We start from the raw sequence: 21468 nt of genomic DNA, 5'->3' as shown, positions 1-21468 counted from the left end.
TTTTAAAAATATTAATGATAGGTACACACATTTTATGACAGTGGAGTCAACATTTAAATTTGAAGAAATTATATTTTGAATCCCTGGTAATTGGATGCATATAGTTGCAAACTCACCGGGATCTTAATGATGCAAATTAACAAGATATAAATAATGCAAATTAGCACATTAAAACAAGCAGATATATGTACCACAAACCTATCCAAAGAAATGTAAGTTTAATTTCTTCTAATTATGCCTACAGTACTTACAAGGCTGACACTGGCTTATGCCATTGCCAAAGTAATGTCAACCGAGAATGTCAACCCTGTAGTTGTATGGCCGATGAAAAGTAATTCATACGTTTAACTGAATGAAGTATCTGCCCCAAACGTCAAGCTTTGGGCCTTTGTGTAAACTTCTGTATTATTCCATTTGGGCAATTAGTATGGACGAAAAGTTCCATACGAGAAATGAATAATATACAAGTACATGTATAAGATATCTCTAGAACTTTGTGTGACACTGAAGACAATGTTTATCATATTTTTTATAATTATTATTATTTATATAATTACTTTTTTTGGCAAGGTGTCAATGTTGATCACCCAACCACACCCTAGATAAATTAAGGCACATCAATGCACTTAAAGCCATATTATAACATTTTCAAACAAAATAGATTAGCATTTCTTTGCCATAAAATGTTAGCTTTTACTGTCAGATATATCCCCTTTTATTTTTGAGCCGAACAACTACGGCAAAGCAAAGCAAATTGGAATTTACTATCAGCGCACATGTTGCCAATACGTACCACTCCTTCGGTCATGTTGTGGTGCGACCCTAGTGCCGTACTATTACACTGACTTTCGTATTCGGCGAGGAGGACGATTTCGACCTCCTGGTTTGTTTACAAACAGAGAGGTAGACAAAAGACCGTTCCGCTTGTCCAAACACTCAAGTATCAGAAGGATGGTCCACAATAACGTGATTTACGTAACATGAATAGGGATTAAAAAGCTGTCAAGTAGAACCATGTGCTTCTTTTGTCCTATTTGCCATCAAGATTTCATATGGAAACAGTTCAGACCCAGTACAGGATCATGTCAGAAATTAATATTTTGTTCTGGGTCTGATTATTCGGACTAGTGCGACCCTTTGTTGTGTATATCATCGTTCCGCATGCCGTGTACGTACTGTGTGTTATGAACATCGTGTATGCGTTCGACTAATAATTCCATCGTAATAATAAAGCGCGGATTCCGGCGTTTTATTCAAAATCTTTGTCAAAATCTCGGATTTTGACAATTAAACTACAGCATCTAGAGTCTTGATTTTTGCAGGGTATATTGGTTTAATAAAGTACAATTTAAACGTATAAAAAAAGGAATTTTAAAAATTCAGTGAGGGCGTCTTCCTCAGCAAATGTTATAATATGGCTTTAAGCTGTAATGATGACAAGGTGAAATTAGCCTATTGTCAAGACTTCATTGGGGGATTAGAAGCTTTATTCCATAAACTATAGCTTTATTCCATAAGATATATAATCCCTGTCTTGATACTAGGCCAACTCCAAGTATGCTAACATGAAGGTAAAACCCCTAAGTATCAAAATTTAGCACAAGCACATTGATATATATCTTAATTTCTCAATATGTAGTTTTTAACCTATAAAACTAAATTTTGCTATTTTTGCAAAATTGTCACCAAAAATATCAGAAATACTCCCTCCAAGAAAAATCAACCAATCCTACAATTTCCAACGCGACTCGCATATGTGTGGAACGTAATTAGATGCTTTCAAAGCACTCCGATTGGCTACGTGATTCTAGTAGTGCATTCAAGGTGGGTGATCCAATTTTTTTCCATATTGTGTTTTCTATCCTGTATTAAGGCATACCATCGATCTTTTCAAATAAAAGTTTTCTGATCAGGTCAATCAACTTCCCGAACACTTTGATACCTCTTCAGCATCGTGTGCAGTGTGCAGAGTTTCGGTACATGGAACAGATTACAGAGGACTTGGCCTTTGCTGTGTCGTGTGTGGAATAAAGAGGTACCGATCTTTGCATGTACGTGCACGTTGATTACTCGCATTTACGCGCAAACGTTGTACAAAATACAACAAAAATTTCCGGTCTTTTTGAAAAGATCTATTAACACAATATGTTTCCAAATTGCTCCAGCACTTCTGAAAAGAGAGGAATGTGTGTTTTTTTTTTTTTTTTTAAACTATAGAATGGTGCATAATGGTGGCGGTACACCAGTTGTTCACAATATCTAAATGAAACAAATCTTATTGGGGTAATGAGAAAAAATATGAGCTTTCTTCCGATATCAAAATCTCCATATTGATGAGGTCAATTTGGGGGGGGGGGGGGGATGAGGCTGTCGATTGGGTCACCCACCTTTAATGCACATTAACATGAGGACTTGCTGATGCAGAATAAATACTTTCACAGATTTGTTCAGGTAAACACATCATTTACTTTTTTTTGGCCACCTATTTTTACTATTTTCTGTCGCTAAAAACTTTTTACTACACAAATGTTTTACAACTCATTCGAATCGAGTACATGTACACAAAATAAAATAAATTGGCTTCAATAAGTTTCCCCGAGTGACAGTTCATTGAAAAAAAAGATGCCGAGTTGATTGCTGCACAACATTGGAGAGGCCTTCAGCAGCCAGCTCACTTCATTTTCAAACGAGGACAAATCTCGACTCAATTACATTTTTTCTTTTAAACTATATAAGGTAAATAAAAGGTTAAAATACAACATGAACTTATAGTCTTGTGTGCACAGCAATAAATTGAAGAAGTAATTTCTCCTCAAGTACATGCAATTCACTCACTGCAAAAATTCAAACTTTGATTGGATTTATTTGCAGAGATGCCACTTTAGTACCTCTCAAAAAGCCTGAAACTTGTGAAATAAACCTGAAAGAGCACGTAAATTTGGGACAAAAATTCCCAAAACGAGCCAACAATAAATAAATAAAAGTGCAGAAATTTGAACTTTAAAAAAAAAAAAAATTAAGGCAAAAGAAATCTTAAGTGACATCTCTGCATTTGATATGGCAACACTGTAATTATAACTTGCAAGTGTTGCCAGTTGATTTCTACTACATATGCCTACATCATGTGGCTATATACAAGCGTCATCAATATAGTACTGCACTTTGGAAGGGTTTGCTGCCTTTTGTTCTAAGGTAGATAGCCATGCTGTAGAAACGAGAAGAAAGATAAGAATATAACAATTAGTGACTTGGGAAATATGCAATTTTAGACAAATTGATATTGAAAATGTTGACCAAGCTATTCCGGATGAAATCCATACACCCTATTCGCCAGCGAAGTGGTTACATAAATCCCTGGTTACTGGATCACACACCTTTTGGAATTGGTAGTACATGCCATAGACTTTGTGTTGCGGTCATTTTGATTGTGGTGCAGAACTCAAAAGCGTGATCCAGTTGACATGGTGATAGTCGGATTACACATAACACTTTGCTGGCGAATATAGAAGACATTGCCTCAGTCTCCCACACATAGCCCAATTCTCTCCAATATATACGACAAGTGATGTATCATTGATTTTAAAGCCTGTTTTATGGAGATTTTAACTGTTTAATAATCTTAGATACTTAAAGCCATAATGTCACAATGGTCACAATTTTGTTTCACACACCTGATCCTATTTACGATGTAACACATCATTGTGTTCGATCACGATGGCTCATGCAAGAAAAATGAGGTTTTAAAGGAAGCAAACTGTGAATAGGTTAGACCTTGAATGGACCGCAGTGCAACTTTCAAAACTGCATTTATTCTTACATGAGCAGATATGACAGTACATTTTGTACAAATTCGACTAGTTGTGTCAAACAAATTATGCCGCAAATAACTTTCTAAAAATTTTTATTTGGTAAAAAACCAAATTTGGTAAAAATTTTTAAATTTTTGTCTCCAAAATCTGTAAATGATTCTCAACACTACACAGAAATTATGTTCGAAAAATTATAAAAATTTTACACTTTGACATAACTTTAGAAAATATTGGAATATTTTTATGATTTTTTGGTTTTGTGAAAAGCAACATGAGTAAAAAATAAGAAATCAAACATAGCGCCCTCTGCACAACTCGCATGTAATCAAGGTCGGAAAAGATAATCCGATAACAATAGCCATCAATAAGCCGTTTCCAGTCCCTCATACACGGTCCGTTTAAAGGCAATTATTTCATATAGGATTTCTTTTCTTAACTTACTGTTTTCCACCCTGATGTGACAGTGACGTCAGTGCGCATTTTATTGGGCGCGGCTTCAAATCACCAGTGTTCGGTCAAAGCACTGGCGTACATACACACACGCTTAAAGCCGCCACGTAGATGTGCGCGTGAAACAGCTGCCTCATGCGTTGACGTCACTGCCACATCAGGATGAAAAATGGTATAGGACATATGTTACCTTTCATGAGCATATCTGCCACTTCATAGTAGTTGAAGTTGCCGATTCCTCTTGCGCCATCACCACCGGCTGTCATCTGCACTCCCGATACTCTTTGGTTTCCCGCCGTCATCGCATCTCCAGCCTCCCCGACGCTGACGTTTTCATCTCTCCAAGCCGTCTCCAAATCGGTGCAGCTATGCCCAGTCGACGGAACTTGTGGCAAACCGCTTACAGAATCGGCACCAGCCAAGAGTTTGTCAACCGGACTATCCTGTCTGGCAGCGGCTAGTTCCTCTTTCAAAACTTCGGATATATTCACATTCCCAAAGGTGATGCCTAAATCCATAGGTTCCATACTTAGTGGAATACAAACGGATCTTGAGGCTCCTTTGGACGACGATATCGATGGAGTTGGCGATGCTACAACGTGACTACTTGTGTTATAGGCAGCTTTAAGTTCTTGATGGCTTTTATTTTCTACACGCGGTATTGTTGTTGAGCTTGCCGGGAATTTCCCAACATCATGCGGTGGTGCAACCTGCATTGATTGGGAAGGTTTCACTTCCACGACAACCTTTTTATTATTAGAGTGCTCATTCTTGTCTAGATTTTCTAGACCCTTTGCTGGTTCCATCATGACTGGATTGTTCTGTTGCGCGCGCACAGGTTCTTCCACCACTTGCGGTTTGACAGGTGGCGGAGCGTTTTGAGACGGAGGCAAGCGCCTCTTCAGCATACCAGCGTAAGTATTGTTGGTGGACTGAAGGTCCAAATATTGCACATTGGCTTCCTGATGGTGTTGAGTAGTACTTTGAGTAGTGTTTTCACCGATATTTGCCCCTTCCGTCGTCTCCAGACCATCGACGGAATTGCTACGAGTAACTTTTTGTTGCAATGGTCTCGGTGACGAGTGGAGTCCTTCGGCTGAAGAAGATGTGATTCCACAACTTGTTTTCAAACTTTTCGGGGCACCTGAGATGTAGACAGATGTAAATTCACCAAAACTTATTTCATACTTGGGGCTTGTACCCCGCTAGTATGTGCAGTAGTCACAGGTAGTTCTGGCTTCACTTCTTCATAAGTCTTAGTTTCCAAGCCTCCTGCCACTTTACTAATCACAACATTAGTATTAGATGGATACAGATTTGACGAAGTAGTTCTTTGGCTTTGCGAGGTGGTAGAGGAGGCGGTGGCATCAATTTGCGGTATCACAATACCGCTATCGCTGACATGACCGTCCGAGTGTTCATCATCAAGGGTGAATTTCACCGGATTATTTTTCGGTATGTGGTGTTGCGCTATTCCGGCTTTAACTTTGCCGGCGTACGATATCGTTACTGTTCCGCTGGTGTTAGACACGTCACTGTTCGGTTTCGGTGGCAGAATTACAGGAGGCTGTTTATTGTTATCAATAGTGACATCTTGGTTATTGACGCTCAAGGTAGCGGTGTTTCTATTGGACAATTTACGCAAATAGTTGTTATCATTATGTTGCTCTAGTTCAGTTTCTCCAAGCCGGGCCATACCAGCCGGTTCGCTGCTAGATTTCCTCATGCGGAAGAATTGCCGGCCGCCCACCAGCATAATTGGTCCTTGTCCAATTGCTTATTCTGATGAGTATACAGCTTATCTTCCATACTAACTCCTTTTGTTTTCCTATTCAAACGACGCGACTTCTTGGAAGACATGACCTTTTGAAACTCGCCGTCGTCATCCATCGCGTTAGTCTCTTCGACGTCGAGAAACGGTGGATCGCTGATTTCAATCGTATCAGTACTGTGAGCTGTCATGGTGAACAAATTTCTGTTGTTTGAAAGCATTTTATCGTTTTCCGTATCACTTAGTTTGGGTTGTGAATCACTTTTACCATGTTGAACATGGGTAGTTTGTACAAGACTATTTTTTTGAGTTGTATCATTGTCCTCTTTTTCTCCTTTATCCTCATCTTTCTTGCAATTTGTCATTGTCACATCATCCCCTAGAGACTCACTGTCGGCATTAGGGAGTGTCTTTGAATTGTCAACATGAAAAGTACCATCGACCATTTTAGATGCAATAGTAGGCCTCGTCCCAGTTGCTCCACCGGTATCAGAAGAAAACTCCTCATTAGAAGTGAGACTATCTGAAGAGGGCAGGCCCTTCTTTGGGGCTGCTGGGAATTCAGAGAGGGCATCTTCAAAATTATCGTCAACTTTGTCGTTAACCACGGCAACCGGACTTTGCATAATCTTCTCCGGATCAGTTGCTGTGAAACAAGTAGGAAAGAAGAAATATATTTTGTATTATTAACATATACACTAATTAATTTTGAAAGCTTACAATAAATACAACTGACTCTACCCAATAATGCTCAAGGTCATATAATAAAGGAAGTCTCAACATTATGCAAGAATATGCTTCGTGCTTGATTATCATTTTTCTAACATATAAGGCATTATGTTGTGATTGCCGGAGACTTCCTTTAAGGGCCCCGTCACCCACCTTTGCACAGTATTTTTTGTGGGACCTGAGAGCACAACAGACCCACCAAATTCTGAACACGAGGAATATCCTTCTGATTAATTTGTGATATACAATCACAAATTTTATGGCAAATTATAAAAAATTTACATTTTTGACATTTAACAGTCCTCTTAGCATGCTAAGTAAACTTTGTATCTATATATCAAATGATATGTACTTTAAAAATTGTAGGAAAAGCCGACCATCATTTGAAAATTCTGACCTTTCATTTTGAAGATATACATGAAGTTTCAAAAAGACCTAAGAATTTTAGGTCTTTCTGGAATGACCGAGCCCTTAACCATGTACTAAATAATATTTGCCATTTTGGGTCGTCAGGTCCTTTGGACTGGTCTCGCGTTCTGTGATTGCCAAGTCTGCGAGAGCCACAGACTAATGCTTAATACATCCTTGAATCAAGCTGTCTATCTCTTACCTTTCTTTTTCTTTTTCCTAGACTTTTCCTTTTTTCCTTCTATGGCTTTACTAGCTTCAAATTGTTCTCCTAGAGTTGTGGGCTTGTTGCCGACTGTGCCATCGCTCTCCCCCGATGACAACACCAGTTTACTCTTATCTTGCGGTTCATCCGAGTCCATACTGTAATTAGCCATAGAGGAGGATTGCAGATCATGTCGATTGGAAGGCACATTTGTTCCGTATTGTTTCACACACTGTACAGATGAATCTGTCCTTTGTGAGTTTCCCATGAGTGGTGTTTCGTCGTTTGGCAAGTTCGCTTTCTGCAAAGTACTACTACTGCTGCTACTCACTCCAGGCGATTTCTTATTGTTAATTGACCCATTAGGCAGCGGATTCTTGTTAGCAAGCCCGAACACCTCGTAACTCGGTTTTCTTGGTGTTTGTTGAGGCACTGCTAGCTGCCATGTCTGGTTTACCACCTTCAACCTGCAGAACCCGATCCGGCTTGTTGGGGTCGACAAAGGCCGGCTTGGGACAGGTTCTACTTGTGCTGCGAGGTCTAGAGTCAATGAGCTCCACAGCCGATTGCAGCAACTTTTGTTCAGAGTACGGTGCTAACGATAGTACACTACCCTTTGCTGTTTGTACCTTGTTTGCGCAGCTAGCTTTAGCACTTCGAGACACTGATTTACTGTTATTAGTTAGTGCAGTCCCAGAGCTGCTTTTAGGCACTGACGATTCTGTATTGCTTGAACGAGTCGCAGACTTACCACCTACACCATTGCCGTTCAATATATCAAAGGATATCACAGAATGGACGTTTTTGGAGTCTCTTGACGTACGGCGTGTCTCGATATTGTTATTGTTGTTCCAAATGCTGTCAGTTTTAGACAAAGTTTTCTTAGACTCATTCCTACTGGATTTGGACAGCGGTGCACCATACAATGGGGTGGCTCCTTCCATTGCTGGGGCTAAACATTTTGGCAAAAATGATGACGATGATGATATTGGCACAGAGGTACTAGCAGCAGTTTCCACTACACTCACACTTTCACTGTTCAATTGATGGTTCTCCTCAGACACAGTATTTTGAGGGTTTGCACTTGTTAAATTTGTCACTGGTTCTTGATATTGTTCCTTCAAGGTTTCAAGAGTCTCTGGTGGGAGTGTAGCTAATTCTCGAGCTCTGTCTTTGATGAGTGAAATCTGCATAAAACAGGGATAAAAGAAACAGTTAATCATTATATTTATATATTTGGGAAATTAACAAGTGCATCAAAATTTTCCACTGACCATTGATCATTTTTTACATGTATGTGTACATCCATATCAAAACCATGCAATTGTCAGCTGCTACATGTGTCTCATTTCACATAATAGCTAAAAAAAATAGATACCAGACTCATCTCAAGTGGAGGTCACTTCAAATCATCCCCAAGTCAGGCAAGTCATGTGGTTAAGGAATGTTCTCTGTTACTCTATTCCTAAACCATGTGATGTGGAGATGATTGGAAGTGACCTCCACTTGAGATGAGTCTGGTTTTTGTTCCTAGCTTTTATGTAAAAAGAGACACATGTAGCAGCTGACAAGTGCATCGTTTTGATATGGATGTACACATGTGTAGCTGCCATTTTGTGTCCTGCGAAATTACAATTAAAGGATCAAAGAGGAGTGCAGTGGGCACAACCAACCCCCTTCTAATGTGGGTGTTTTCTTCATGTAAGACATGTAGAGTTAGACTAGAGTAAAGACTTAATTAAGGGATTATAAGGAATAAAGATTATAATCCCTCAATAAAGTTTTCACACTAGACTATTCTGTTCCAATTCCAGTGACACCTCATGCATATTATCTTGGGTAGGATTTGGCCTATGTTCACTGGAGGGACATGAACACTTGCATTATAGCCTTGTTATATTGATTTTTCAAAGTAAAATGCCTTTAATGTATCCAAAGGTCCATGGAAATTAATGAGGTGCCACTGGTGTTGGAACAGTTCCAATAATTGAAAGTCAAGGGCTCTGCCTTAGTCGTTGTTTCAACACCTACAGTGTAAGTGACTCTATGCATAGCTGCATGGTGGACCCACAGCACGAAGAAATCTTGGCTGTACAAATGATTGGAAATCACACATTTGTAATCATTTTTCACCACAAATATGAACACACAGGTAAGCAATGCCACATGATGTGTGAATGTATGGATGGGTGATGGGTCATACAGGTTGTCAATAGTCATATTTTGCTAGTTTTACTATAGCAATATTAAATCCCAGTATAGCTTGCACAGAAGGTTCTACAACTTGAGAACGTAGAACAAGTCCTCAAGCGTACGAAATTTGTAGAACTTTACTACAACTGGTGTTGGAATAGATAATAGTTTTGGTGATTTCTTCAATGCAAAAGTAACCAAAATACATGTATGACGAACACATAACTTTTCCCCTATACCTTTTTTTCTCCTTTCTTTTGTTCATCTCACCGAATGTTGAACTTGAATAGGATATTTTCAATCAATTTTATTCTTCAGTTAGATACCGTCGCTGTTCTGGCAAAACCTCGTAACTCCAATAGCTCCTATGTGTTAAACATGTACAACATATTGTATGATTTGTAATTTGTATTGCACATGTTTAAGTTTAACACATAGCAGCTATTGGAGTTATGACCAGTATTGTACATATTTAACACATACATGTAGCAGCTATTGGAGTTACGAGCACAGTGACAATACCTTACTGTAACCAATCACTAGGTTGAGGATTGTTTCATCAAGCAAAACATTTTTTTTTATAATAAATATAATTTATAAAGATTTCTTGAATCAGAAACCTGATTATAGATTATGGGTGCAGGATGTTGTCTTTTGTTGATCCAAGGTCTTCCTTTTATGGCTCATTTTCACATGGTCTCAATGATCTGCACCACAATGCATTTGTGGCGACTGATTAAATAAATCACAGGGTCTAAAACAACTATAAATTTAGTTTCACCTATTCTGCAACTGTTCTGACAATATATTTTATGACAATTTTAGATTCTTCCTAGATAGTGTACAGGCTAACAAATTATAAGGGAATCTCTTTCTAGAGTCACACAATGCAAACCAGTTTAGAGAATCTCTTCAAGAATGGATTCTCACATTCTTGTCAAATTTATAGACCTGCTATTTCAGATAAGTTTCACTGGATTTGAAAAATCAACATACATACAGTATGTATGTTAACTTAGGGCTGTTGTGTTTCTGTACATGTACATGTACATGTATGTATGTACGTATAAGCGCACATTGTAGAAAAAACCTAAACATGTAAACAAAAATATTTTTCTGGGTTTTTTTGTTGTATTTTTTGGCAAAAAAGTCCAGTAAAAATATAGTGTGCACTTTTCAAATTTTGTGTGCACTTTTATTTTTAATAATTTTAAATTGATTTAAAAGAGTTCAGCCTTTATCAACCATTGTTGACTTCTTTTGGACCTCCAACAGTTTGGGGTTTTTTTGCCAGACATTTAAACATTTTTTTTTAAACGTTTGGAGACAAATCAGTTTAAACGTTTAGATAATTAAACTGAAATCGACAGCCCTAATTATGTCAAATAATTTTTAGGAATAATTATTACTTTTTTTGATGGCATAAAAGATCAAATTTATATTCAAACAGGGAGACACATTAACATAAAAATAGACACATCATGTGGGACAAGTCAATTCAAAGTAGGGAGCCAGATGGCAGCACTTCAAACAAGGTACAGTGAGGAATGAGGCTAATAATTATTAATAATTACTTGCATTACATATGCATAAATGTGCATGCATGTATTTCAGTGCATGTATACATAAAACTATATCCTTTTATAGTTTGTTCAAAATAAGGCTGATCCAATTATCGGATCAGTTATCGGAATAGTGATATGTCCGCTAAAGTCGGATCGGTAAAAAAAAAAGTTAAAAAATAGAAATTGAAACGTCACAGTCTTCAATGCAAGGGGTCAGTAGGATCCCTACACCATGGGGCGATTCAAATTTGGAAAGATATCATAAGAGCTATTAAATGGCAAACTGTATGAGTGGTATGGTATGGGGACAATATATTATGAATATCTCCAAAAACCATTACAAGTCTACTACAGAAGTTAATCATTTTTTTTATCAATTATGCTTTGCGGTTTATTTTACCACTTTCACCATACAACATACAATTTAGTTTACTTTGAGAAGCCTTCTGAGAAAATGTCGATAAAAAATCTCAATTTATTTATTTTCCACACCCCAAATTTCCCTTCCTTGAGAACCATAGGGTAAAACCAGTGAGTCAAATCAATTGGTTAGTGAAGTCTGACTGGTTCAATACTGGGGGTAATGCAAACATAGCATGCCTGGCTGACTTGGTTGTTAATACTTTTTTTTTAACTTTCCATTATCATTAAAAACTACCCCCAAGATAACTTTAATCGTCACACACAATTAGTTTCTCATAACCCCAATGGATTAATAGATTTCTTCTCATCTTCCCATGAGAAGATATTACAACTTTTGTTTTGCTTGGGTTAACAGCAAGATTCTATATCATGTTTGACAATAATTGTAAAGAGAATCGAGTGCACTTTGAAGATCTTGTCCATTATCGAATAAAATAGTTGTATCATCGGCATACATGTATAATAAGACATAAACTAAGCCACATTTCAACATCATTATCACTTAGATTATTGATTATCATTTTGTTAAGGTCTACCATTTTGTTAAGGTCATTTAAGACTTGAACTCCATCTCAAAACAAACAACAAACATAACCTCAAATGACCTTTGAACACCGTATATAATAAACTTTTTTTTAAATATCAGATCGGACCGGATCTGATATCGGCCGACATTAGGAACATTCAAATCGGTGGACAAAAGCCATTTGGGTTCAACTTAAATTCTGACTAATTTTGGGGTTTTTTCATGTACTGTGTTTGTTGCTACATGTACATGCACAGAATGTAACAATTTATGTTATCGATAGAAGACATCAAAATTGTTCAAAGTTGCATAATTTAGAAGGTTGTTTCCTACCTATATCTCAGTGCCAACTATGTGTTATCTTGCTCTGTACACATGGTCCATCAGTACCATATTCTGCAGAGCCTCACTCACTCACATTCAATGGTGCTTTATTCAATTTATGAAATGAAAGTTACATTTGAAGTTGAAAACCAGGCCCAACATACATGTGTATATATATATACTATAGTCAGGATTCCTGCAAGGTCCAACAATTATCGAGCCATCACCATTTCCATGATGTGAAAATAAACAAATAGGCGAGGACGGGAGGTCTCGAAATAATTGAGGGTTTTCTTGTATTGGTACCCTTTTTCTTCAAGTTCCCTTCGGGCCCTGGCTCAGAAATTTGTTTGGCTTATTTCGAGACTCAATCACAGGAATTACTGTGAATAGAGGAAAATGCAATGTTCAGTGCAATTATGGGCAGGAATAGCACATTCATAAAAGACCATAATGAGAAGACAACATAGCCCTATATAGAGCTCTGTTGACGAGTCTACAGTCTGTTCACATAGAAGTACAAACCAAATCTGTGGCATCGGGGGTCGATGCTTTGCGTCACACGCGAACACGACGCGTAAAGAGCGTGGTGCGCTCGGCAAAGTACAAATCGCGCAGCAGTTGGCACGCCAAAGAAGCATTGCACTGAAATAATTATTCTCATACCTCCAGTTTCCGAGGTCTGTTTACTTTGTACTTTAAGTTCTATGTGGACAGACTGTAATACATCGATTCCAAATTTGAAACCATCTACATGTAAGAGTCACTTTTCATTTTTTGCACCACCCAGTAGTCAAAAATAATGATTGATAAAAATGTTTTTAAAAATTCTAAATTATACATTATTAACCCCATGGCGTTGCATTTTCCAAAAGGAGGGGGTGTTAATTTAAAGGCCTCTTTTACAATGACAATTCTCATTAAAAACGCTTACTGCCTGGCAGTGCTGCGGTTCTCCACAAACAAAAAGGAATATCATTATATCAACAAATATTGTAGTACACACATGGACACAACATTGGATATATCGTGAAATTGGCAATCGCATGTTCGAAATATGGGTACTGTTTGGTATTTTCACCATTTATGGAAAGGTTTGGTTGAAAAAATAGGGGGGCATTTATTAGAGGGGGCTTTTACAAGAGAATGTGGCAGGTATTCCAAGATTTTGGTCCTAAAAGATCATTTAACAATGAAAGAGTAACTATTAGACCATCTTCTTCTTCATTTGACTAATTCAACAAAATTGTGCTTAAAATCTACTGCCCACCACCCGGCCTGTCCCCACTGTAGCTACAACCATGACAAGATACGTCATGAAGGTGGCCATTTTGTTTCCCACAATTCAGCAGTACCGTATATCAGAAGCAACCTTGTTCAATCAGAACTAGATTTTTGTTTTAACTTTATTATTAAACTCATGTTACAACACTCTGAACACTCTTAAATTATCATTTTATTTGTTTATCTGTGATTTAAAAAGCTATTTTAAAATGTTAGGTGATTTTAATAAAAAAAAAATTATGAGACATTATAAATGAAGCCTTGTTGCAAAATTAAATACCGTACTGAGTGACGCGAGTCTAGTCCCACCCCGTTTTTGGGTGAACATTTTTCAAAATTGGGGTGTGGGACTATACTCGAATTTCAAAAACAAAAACAAAATCGGTTTTGTAGTGTCCCTGGACCTAGACCTAAATGCTAGGATTATTCTTGGTTGACCTAAAAAAAAAAAATGCATTGAATTTGAATGCATTTTGAATTCATTAACCCTTACACCCAAAAATACCACAGAATACCACGATGAAAAAATCAAATCATGCATGCATCCCAGGGTCTGCGATGACGCAATCAGCCTAAGCGTCAAATGCTCACGGAATTGCTGGCCGGGCAGCAATAACCCGTCTAGCTCCCGGTCCGTGATCGTGTGCTTGGCATGCGGGGGGTCAGAGGTTCGAATCCCGGGGGAGCCAAGTCAAAAATTCTTCTTCTTCTTGAAAAATTCGGATCTTCTGTGACTTCCGATAGCAAAAAACCTGGGTCAGTGTTAGGGTTAAGAAAGATGTATTTTTCCACATTAGAGCCAAAAAACCTGGGTCAGTGTTAGGGTTAATAGAGTATGACATGAATACAAAGTATCAATTTTCATATTAAAAATACAAAACATCTTGAATTTTTTTTTTAGGTCAACCATGAATGATCCTAGCATTTAGGTCTAGGTCCTGGGACACTCCAAAGCCGAAAAAATAAATAACTTACAAAAAAATTTTGGGGGTGGGACTTTACTCGAAGGTGGGACTATACTCGCGTCAGTAGGCTACGGTACCTTGTGAAATGAATTTGTTTTACATGATACTTTGGAGCTCAAAATACTTTTTCGATGATACTGAGCCATTTTTAGCAGATTTTACCAAGTTTTCCATGAGGGATATATTGTGACTTTTTTTTTTGGGGTGGGGTAATCATCCCTGGCTCCCCCTGCATTTTGAGCCCTGTGTTGCATCTTATGCTGTGTATGTTACACATATGCAATGGGTATGTTCCATGATCTTGAATCTTGCAATGGTTTTGGTTTCCCTTTGCAGCTCCATTAAAATGTGATGGATCATGGCAGGAGTGGGTAATTTTCATGAACTTTGTTTGAATCAAAATTGATTCTCATAAATTCATCTTGTGAGAATCAAGCTAACTGCTGACTGAGTCTTCTGTGTGTGGAATCAATTTTGATTCTCACAATATCACATTCACAAACTAAGTGTAGCTTGAATCATTGACTGAGAGAATCAATTTTTGATCAGTCTGTTTACGATTCTTGCAGCTCTGTATGTACATGTATATATTACAGTTTTGTACACAATATAAATAAATGAGGGTGTGATATTTAAAATTAATAAAATACATGGTCCAAAATAAAAATTATTTGAAAATAGTATACCCCGGTACCGGTAGTTGGGCGATTTTTTTTCCTGTGCATGTGTACATGTCGTACATGTATGCTGCCCCAGACAGTTTCTCATTCTTGTGAAGTAATTGAGTAGCAATAGCAGTCGCACTGTTTTCTTGAGTTGGTCCATTTTTTTTCAAATTTTAATTTAAGAAGGGGACCTCATCTTCATTGGGTTACACGGAGCTACAGAACAATTGGTTCCATGACGCCGCGGGGTGCAGACGACCTGTATAATTTGAGCAACTTGAATCACCTTTCAGAGATTGTGTAGTATTCTGTCAATTAAATTTAAATTTAAAAAAAAAAACATGGTACACGTACAATACATGGACGGTATCTTATCGTTTTGAATTCCACACTAAACATGATAATCACATCATAAATGCATCGAAAAAGAACTAATTATGGCTATAACTTAAGTTAGGTCCTACAACTACAAGAAATTTACTAGCATGACTAGTAGTAGGGGGTCACACATTTGCTCATTAGGTGTCTGCATACGACCCATAAATGAACAATGGCATGTTTTGAGCATAAAAAAATATCAAATTGTTTTCTTCATACAGACCTAAACATTTTGAAATATTTATTTAGTATATGTGTAGTTACAAAAAAATATTTTTTAGGTCTATTGACCTTTTGAATTTTACACGGCGGCTCTGTGAAAGCACCTGATTATTATAGCAAAGACCAGTGTCTGGATCCATGAAGAAATTAAGAAATTGCCTTTAGAAAGTGAGTTTTTCACCCAGTGCCAACGATGTAGTGAATTTTAAAGTTACTTTTTCTGAACCATGAGAAATGTATCTTTATTTTGGCACAACTTGTTTTTTCTCTCACGATAAATTTGAAAATTTGATGTTTTTTTTGCCCGAAACGTGTGTATTTTCCCATAGGAAACGCCGTCCAAGGGTGAAATTTTGATATGATGACTGTAGATGATGAGTTACCCTACTGTGTGCCACATGTGCAATCAAATTGAGACTCCTTTTCCTGAATCTCCACAAAATATCTTTCTTTTGACGTAAACAAGAAATTTCTAGGATGTTGGGTTCAAAAATGGCAATATATTGAAACATTTGTTTTTTGGCCATTTTCCTGTGTATTTTCCCATATAGAAATTGTTGACCTTACTTGTGAAGTTTTCATATTTTTCCATTTCTGGAGTGTAGTTATCAACATATTATGACCAACTTGTTGTTTTTATCTACTGCAGTGGTCCAACTTGAAGTCCTAGAGTTGTTTTACCTTGAATATGGATGTACAAAGTTGATATTTTTATTCCGAGGGTGTCCGTAACTTGCTGTTTCATTATGTAGCACTTTTTTACATTGAGCGGCAATTTCCTTGATTTTCTAGATTTTTCCCACTTTGGAGGCAATTTCTCACAATATTTTGATGCACATGAAGCTTTTGTTGTTGTTTTTGTTATTCAACCCAAGGGTTAGAGTTGGCTTAGTGTAAATGCAGCCATTCACAATTCATATTTTTAATCTGAGATTGTCGTAAACCTGCAATTTTATTCTGCAAGGGGTTAAAATGAGAGTGCGACGATCCTTGATTTTGGTGTTTTAGTCCATATTTGGAGTAATCTTTTTCAAAAACTGAAGCAAATGATGTACCTCTTGACATATCTATGTTGAAAGACTCAGTTATACAGCAACTTAAAGTGAAAATCAGACATAGGAAGCATATAATTTTGATTTTTTTAGTCTTCAAACATGCCATATTGTCGAAAACATGCGTTTTATCCAAATCATGCTGAAAAACAGCAATTTTTCGGAAATTTTAAATTGGCGTAACTTCGAAAACGCTTTATCCAATTTGAACCATTTAAATTGCTATCTTCATCTTTTGCAAGATGCTTCTGAAAAACTTAATGCCAAACATTTATATTGTAGATAAAATAATGATGTGACCCCCCTACTAGTAGATCGTTTAATTGGAGTGTGTAATCCTGCACCCTCGCAAATCAACTGCAAATCACTAAAAACTATTTATGATATTTCAAATGAAAAATGCAGTGCTAAACCATGTAAACTATAGGTATCCTAGGTGAATTCAAATTTGCCATCAAATTGCATCGTTTTATATATCAAATTAAAGCCCTTGAGTAAACTAAGCCAAAACTGAAAACCTTTTTTCATAGCACTTTCCGTAGCAAAGTTACATCTTGTCAAAGATTGACTTTCATCAAAAAGATTCAGCTAGCAAAATTCCCCAAAACGGCATTTCGGGGTGTTTCTAGATCTTAGTCTCATGGCGATGGCAGCTTTTTTAATGGAACTGCTATCAAAATCCTCTAAAATTCCATGTGCGACTTGATTATCACCATAAAAAATCATATATTTGGGTCAAGTGAAGTATAGAAAACATATTTATGTAGGTTTCCTTCACCCACCTATTCTCGAAAAAAATTCAAATTTCTATGTAAAAAATATGCATTGTGTTGGGGCCCCGGTCTCGGCGAATTCGCTGACTAGTAAATGTGTTAACTAAGGTTTGCCTAGGTTACCTATAAACTAGCTAGTCTAGTGCTCCACCGACATGACCCACTGCACTGACACTGATGTCACTGCAATTGCAACAAGGACAATGTACTTCCTGAGTTTAATATGATTTATTGTCATGTAGTGATGTTACATTGATTTAATTGATCACACACAACTTGTTTTGTAATCCAATTAGCAGTTAAGCTTACAATATTTTGTACAGCTCACTGCTGAAACTGCATACAATTTTATGAATTTGATTTGAAAGTTCAACAACATACAAAATGGCAGCCACATGCATGATGCATGCCCATTTTATGATGATTTTTGTTGTAAGATTTTGGGATTATTTTCAACCTGCCTTACATATAATTTTTGCACTAGGATGGGCAAAAAATTACAAAGAACAATACGTGCGTATGGTCTACACGTTTAAATAGGTCATCACAATGCAATTCGTACAAATATGTTAATTGTGAATGTCAGCTGTTTTGATAAAATCTCACCTCGTCGAGAGCCAAATTCTCAGGAATGACGTGATCGTACACTTCTATAAATTTGTCTGCATCTCCCTCTTGCAATGCTATAGCTAGAAATAATGTTGCCGAGTTATATTTCGTTAATTTATTAAGACAATCTTGGACGGGATGGTCCAGACTTGCTGCCATTTTAGGCGAAACAAGCACTCAGCAATGTGTTGTTATGGCCTAATGCGCATGCTCAGATCAATTTGCCTAGCCTTTCTTATGGTAGTGTTGCAATATAAGCTGGTATAAAATGCCGTCAAAAATCATGTTTCCCATCATTATATTGACAATAAATTGAAGTCTATAACAGATCATACTTACAGAAATTATGTTATATCCGTTAACTGTGAAGAATACGTGGAGAAACACCCCTCAGAATAGGAAACATTTGGGTTGTTTCTCTGTTCTTCGTACACTCTCCACGCGATTCGAGTAATGCCCGATGGTAATGCGTAGTGTAACACGTACGTACGATATGTCTATGGACTCATTGCACCTGCATACATGTTGGGGTCAAATTTGGTTGGCTTGTCAGTGGTACTGCCTCATGCACGTTAGAATTGAGGGAAAGGTTTTCTAAAGTAACTACCAGGGATCAATATTTGTAGCAGTCATGTGAGAAGTAGTGTAAAAATGCTCTTGTACGTGGGTGTGGGGAGAGTCGAGGGCGCTAGACTACTATGAAAGAAGACAGAATACAGACCTGACACTGACAGAATACAGGGACAGAATTGGGACAGGAAAAGAGAATGATTTTTAAAAATGAAGAAAATTTGCAAATTTGTAAAAATAAAAACAAAATTAAGAAAACAATAATTTTGCTGGCCTTTTATAATTATCAAACACTTTTTTCTTTTCAAAAAATTGTAGTTTAGAACATGGACCCGGCACTAGCGTAGCCAGCGGGGGGCAGGGGGGGCAGAGTGCCCCCTGACAAAAAATGAAAGAAAAAGTGCCCCTCTGACAAAAAATGAAAGAGAAAATCAGGAGGGCAAAGGAAAAGGCAAGGAGCCCCTTTTCTAGCAAAGTTCAGGGCAAAAATAGTATAAAAACAAAATTTTGACGCGCTACGCGCGCACATTGTAACAATAAAGCCCTTTTTAGCTGGATAATGGGCGAAAATAGTGTAAAATACCATTTTTTCGCGCTACGCGCGCACATCATCCCAGGCCCTTTTCGGGAAGCTCGAAGACATACAGTCTCTATGTAGGCCCTATTCTATGATGCAACTACAATTTTTTTCGTCTCAGTGTGCCCCCAAAATGTTATTTTGCCCCCCCTGACCAAGAAAGCTGGCTACGCCCCTGGGTCCCCGCACTCCGTGCATCCGCGGGTATTCATGCTCGTCGAAAATTTCGCGAAATAAGGGTTGTTTTCAGATGAAGAAACGCGATTCGCGAACACACAAAAAGGGGTGTTTTTTCAAACCACGTCAGTGTTCGCGAAATAGAAACAAAATGGTATTTTCATCGAGCAATCGAGCAGCCTACGCGTTTTTGCCAGAAAATGGCATATAGAAATATCGTTAATTCGTGTTTTAGCGAAAATATGGGTATTTTCGAAGGGCAAATAATTCGCGAAATCCCCCCAAAACTATGGGCGATTTTCCCCTAAAAACTTCGCGAAATGAGATGCAAAAGGGGGTGTTTTTAAAGTTCACCGACAAGCATGAATAGGGCCTACCCGCGGATGCACGGAGTGCGGGGACCGGGAACATGAATCACTTCCAAGACTTTTTCTGGTAGGCCTACTCTAGGGGATTTATCAATTCATGAAAATCCTCTGAACGAGAACCAAAACACTTACCATAAATTATTCTCATTCTCTCAAGTGGGGGAGAGCGGGGAGTGTTCGACCTAGGGGCAGGTTCGCCCACCCCTTGATTCTCAGCACTATACGTGTGGGATTTGGTGATTGCAAAATTAGGTGACATTATAGGTCATTATATAAAAGTTCCCATATTAGATACGGCGACATGGGCCCCATTGGAGTCTCATTGGGGTAAATGGAATGGTGATGGGGTAAATGGAACGCTGAGAATACAATATCCTCAATCAAGAATAAAATTGGGCAACATCATACCGAGTGTTCCATTTACCCCAACGCCATGATACGTTCTGCTTTTGTTTCATACCCCAAACTTTGGGGGCCTACTCCGTATTCGAGTGGAAGAAAATCTCAAATGTTGTCACTGACCATGAAGTGGTGCTACGGTTCAGTGAACATTACTAATTTAAGGGCATTGATTCCTAAATTTTTTAAGGTTGTGCTGAGAGTTGTCATACAATATTGGCAATAGAATCAGAATCAGAAGCAGAATCAGATTTTCAACAAGATCTGGTCAAAACATATCATAATATATATAAAGTACGGTACAAGAACAATGAAGTTTACAACTATAAAGAATATAATATAAACTAACTAGGCATAGGCCTATTATTTAAATCCCGTTTTTAAAATGCAGTATAATGCAATATAACATAAATGATTTAAACAATAAAATAGCAGATTTTAATGATGAAATCATGCAAATTAATATGCTAATTAGCTAATTAATTAGTTTGGTGTTCCATTTACCCCACAACAGATCCATTTGAGGTAAATGGAACACGGTTGACTGACTTCAAATGTATATAACATGTTAATATTTTTTTTACTAATTGGTTTAAATATTATGTAATTATATACTACAAATAACTAATATTCATGGTAGATTAGGCTCCCTATTGATTTTTTAAAAAAAAAAAAACATTTTATTTCTGTTATGTACCAAGAGAAAGTGTATTTTTGTACGTGGTAATTTACCATGTTTATAAAAAAACATGAAAACAAAATTATTGTTGTTATTCCTTTGTTTAGCCATAAGTATATGTTAAATAATATATTCTGATGTCTTTTCAATGTAAATATAGCTATGAATGTAGGCTCCTTGCAAGTAATGCCCCTTGTTCCAATTACCCACCCCACTTACCCCAATTTGTTGGGATAACTGGAACACCATGATCATGTATGTATTTGGACCGTAGGCCTACAAGAAATAAAGCATAAAATGAGATTTTATCTGTTAAAACAAGTCGTAAAAACATATTATCTACTTAT

The 21468-nt window shown here is 37.3% G+C and overlaps 2 protein-coding genes across 2 annotated transcripts; both read right to left on the bottom strand.

Moving 5' to 3' along the window:
* Positions 1 to 230: 230 nt before the first annotated feature.
* Positions 231 to 5996, bottom strand: LOC140165116 (uncharacterized). Its single transcript, XM_072188547.1, has 2 exons — positions 4450 to 5996; positions 231 to 3205 (listed from the first exon to the last, which is right to left on the bottom strand). Exons 1-2 carry the CDS (start codon positions 5165 to 5167, stop codon positions 3129 to 3131), a joined length of 795 nt encoding a protein of 264 aa, XP_072044648.1. The 5' UTR covers positions 5168 to 5996; the 3' UTR covers positions 231 to 3128.
* LOC140163827 (uncharacterized) lies at positions 5982 to 18802 on the bottom strand. The gene is made up of 3 exons (XM_072187142.1): positions 18691 to 18802; positions 7370 to 8559; positions 5982 to 6676 (listed from the first exon to the last, which is right to left on the bottom strand). Exons 2-3 carry the CDS (start codon positions 7638 to 7640, stop codon positions 5982 to 5984), a joined length of 966 nt encoding a protein of 321 aa, XP_072043243.1. The 5' UTR covers positions 7641 to 8559; positions 18691 to 18802.
* Positions 18803 to 21468: the final 2666 nt, after the last annotated feature.

The sequence above is a fragment of the Amphiura filiformis genome, chromosome 11 (assembly GCF_039555335.1).
Source record: "Amphiura filiformis chromosome 11, Afil_fr2py, whole genome shotgun sequence".
Classification (NCBI taxonomy): Eukaryota; Metazoa; Echinodermata; class Ophiuroidea; order Amphilepidida; family Amphiuridae; genus Amphiura; species Amphiura filiformis.
This window is presented reverse-complemented; position numbering and strand designations above follow the sequence as displayed.

Bases quoted from the DNA above. Each gene is read 5' to 3' on its own strand.
- LOC140165116 (XM_072188547.1), bottom strand. From the start codon at position 5,167: ATGCTGAAGAGGCGCTTGCCTCCGTCTCAAAACGCTCCGCCACCTGTC. The intron at 3,206-4,449 runs GTAACATATGTC...TCGTTTCTACAG, and splicing joins GGCAGATATGCTCATGAAAG to CATGGCTATCTACCTTAGAA.
- LOC140163827 (XM_072187142.1), bottom strand. From the start codon at position 7,640: ATGGGAAACTCACAAAGGACAGATTCATCTGTACAGTGTGTGAAACAA. The intron at 6,677-7,369 runs GTAAGAGATAGA...CTTGTTTCACAG, and splicing joins TAGGAAAAAGAAAAAGAAAG to CAACTGATCCGGAGAAGATT.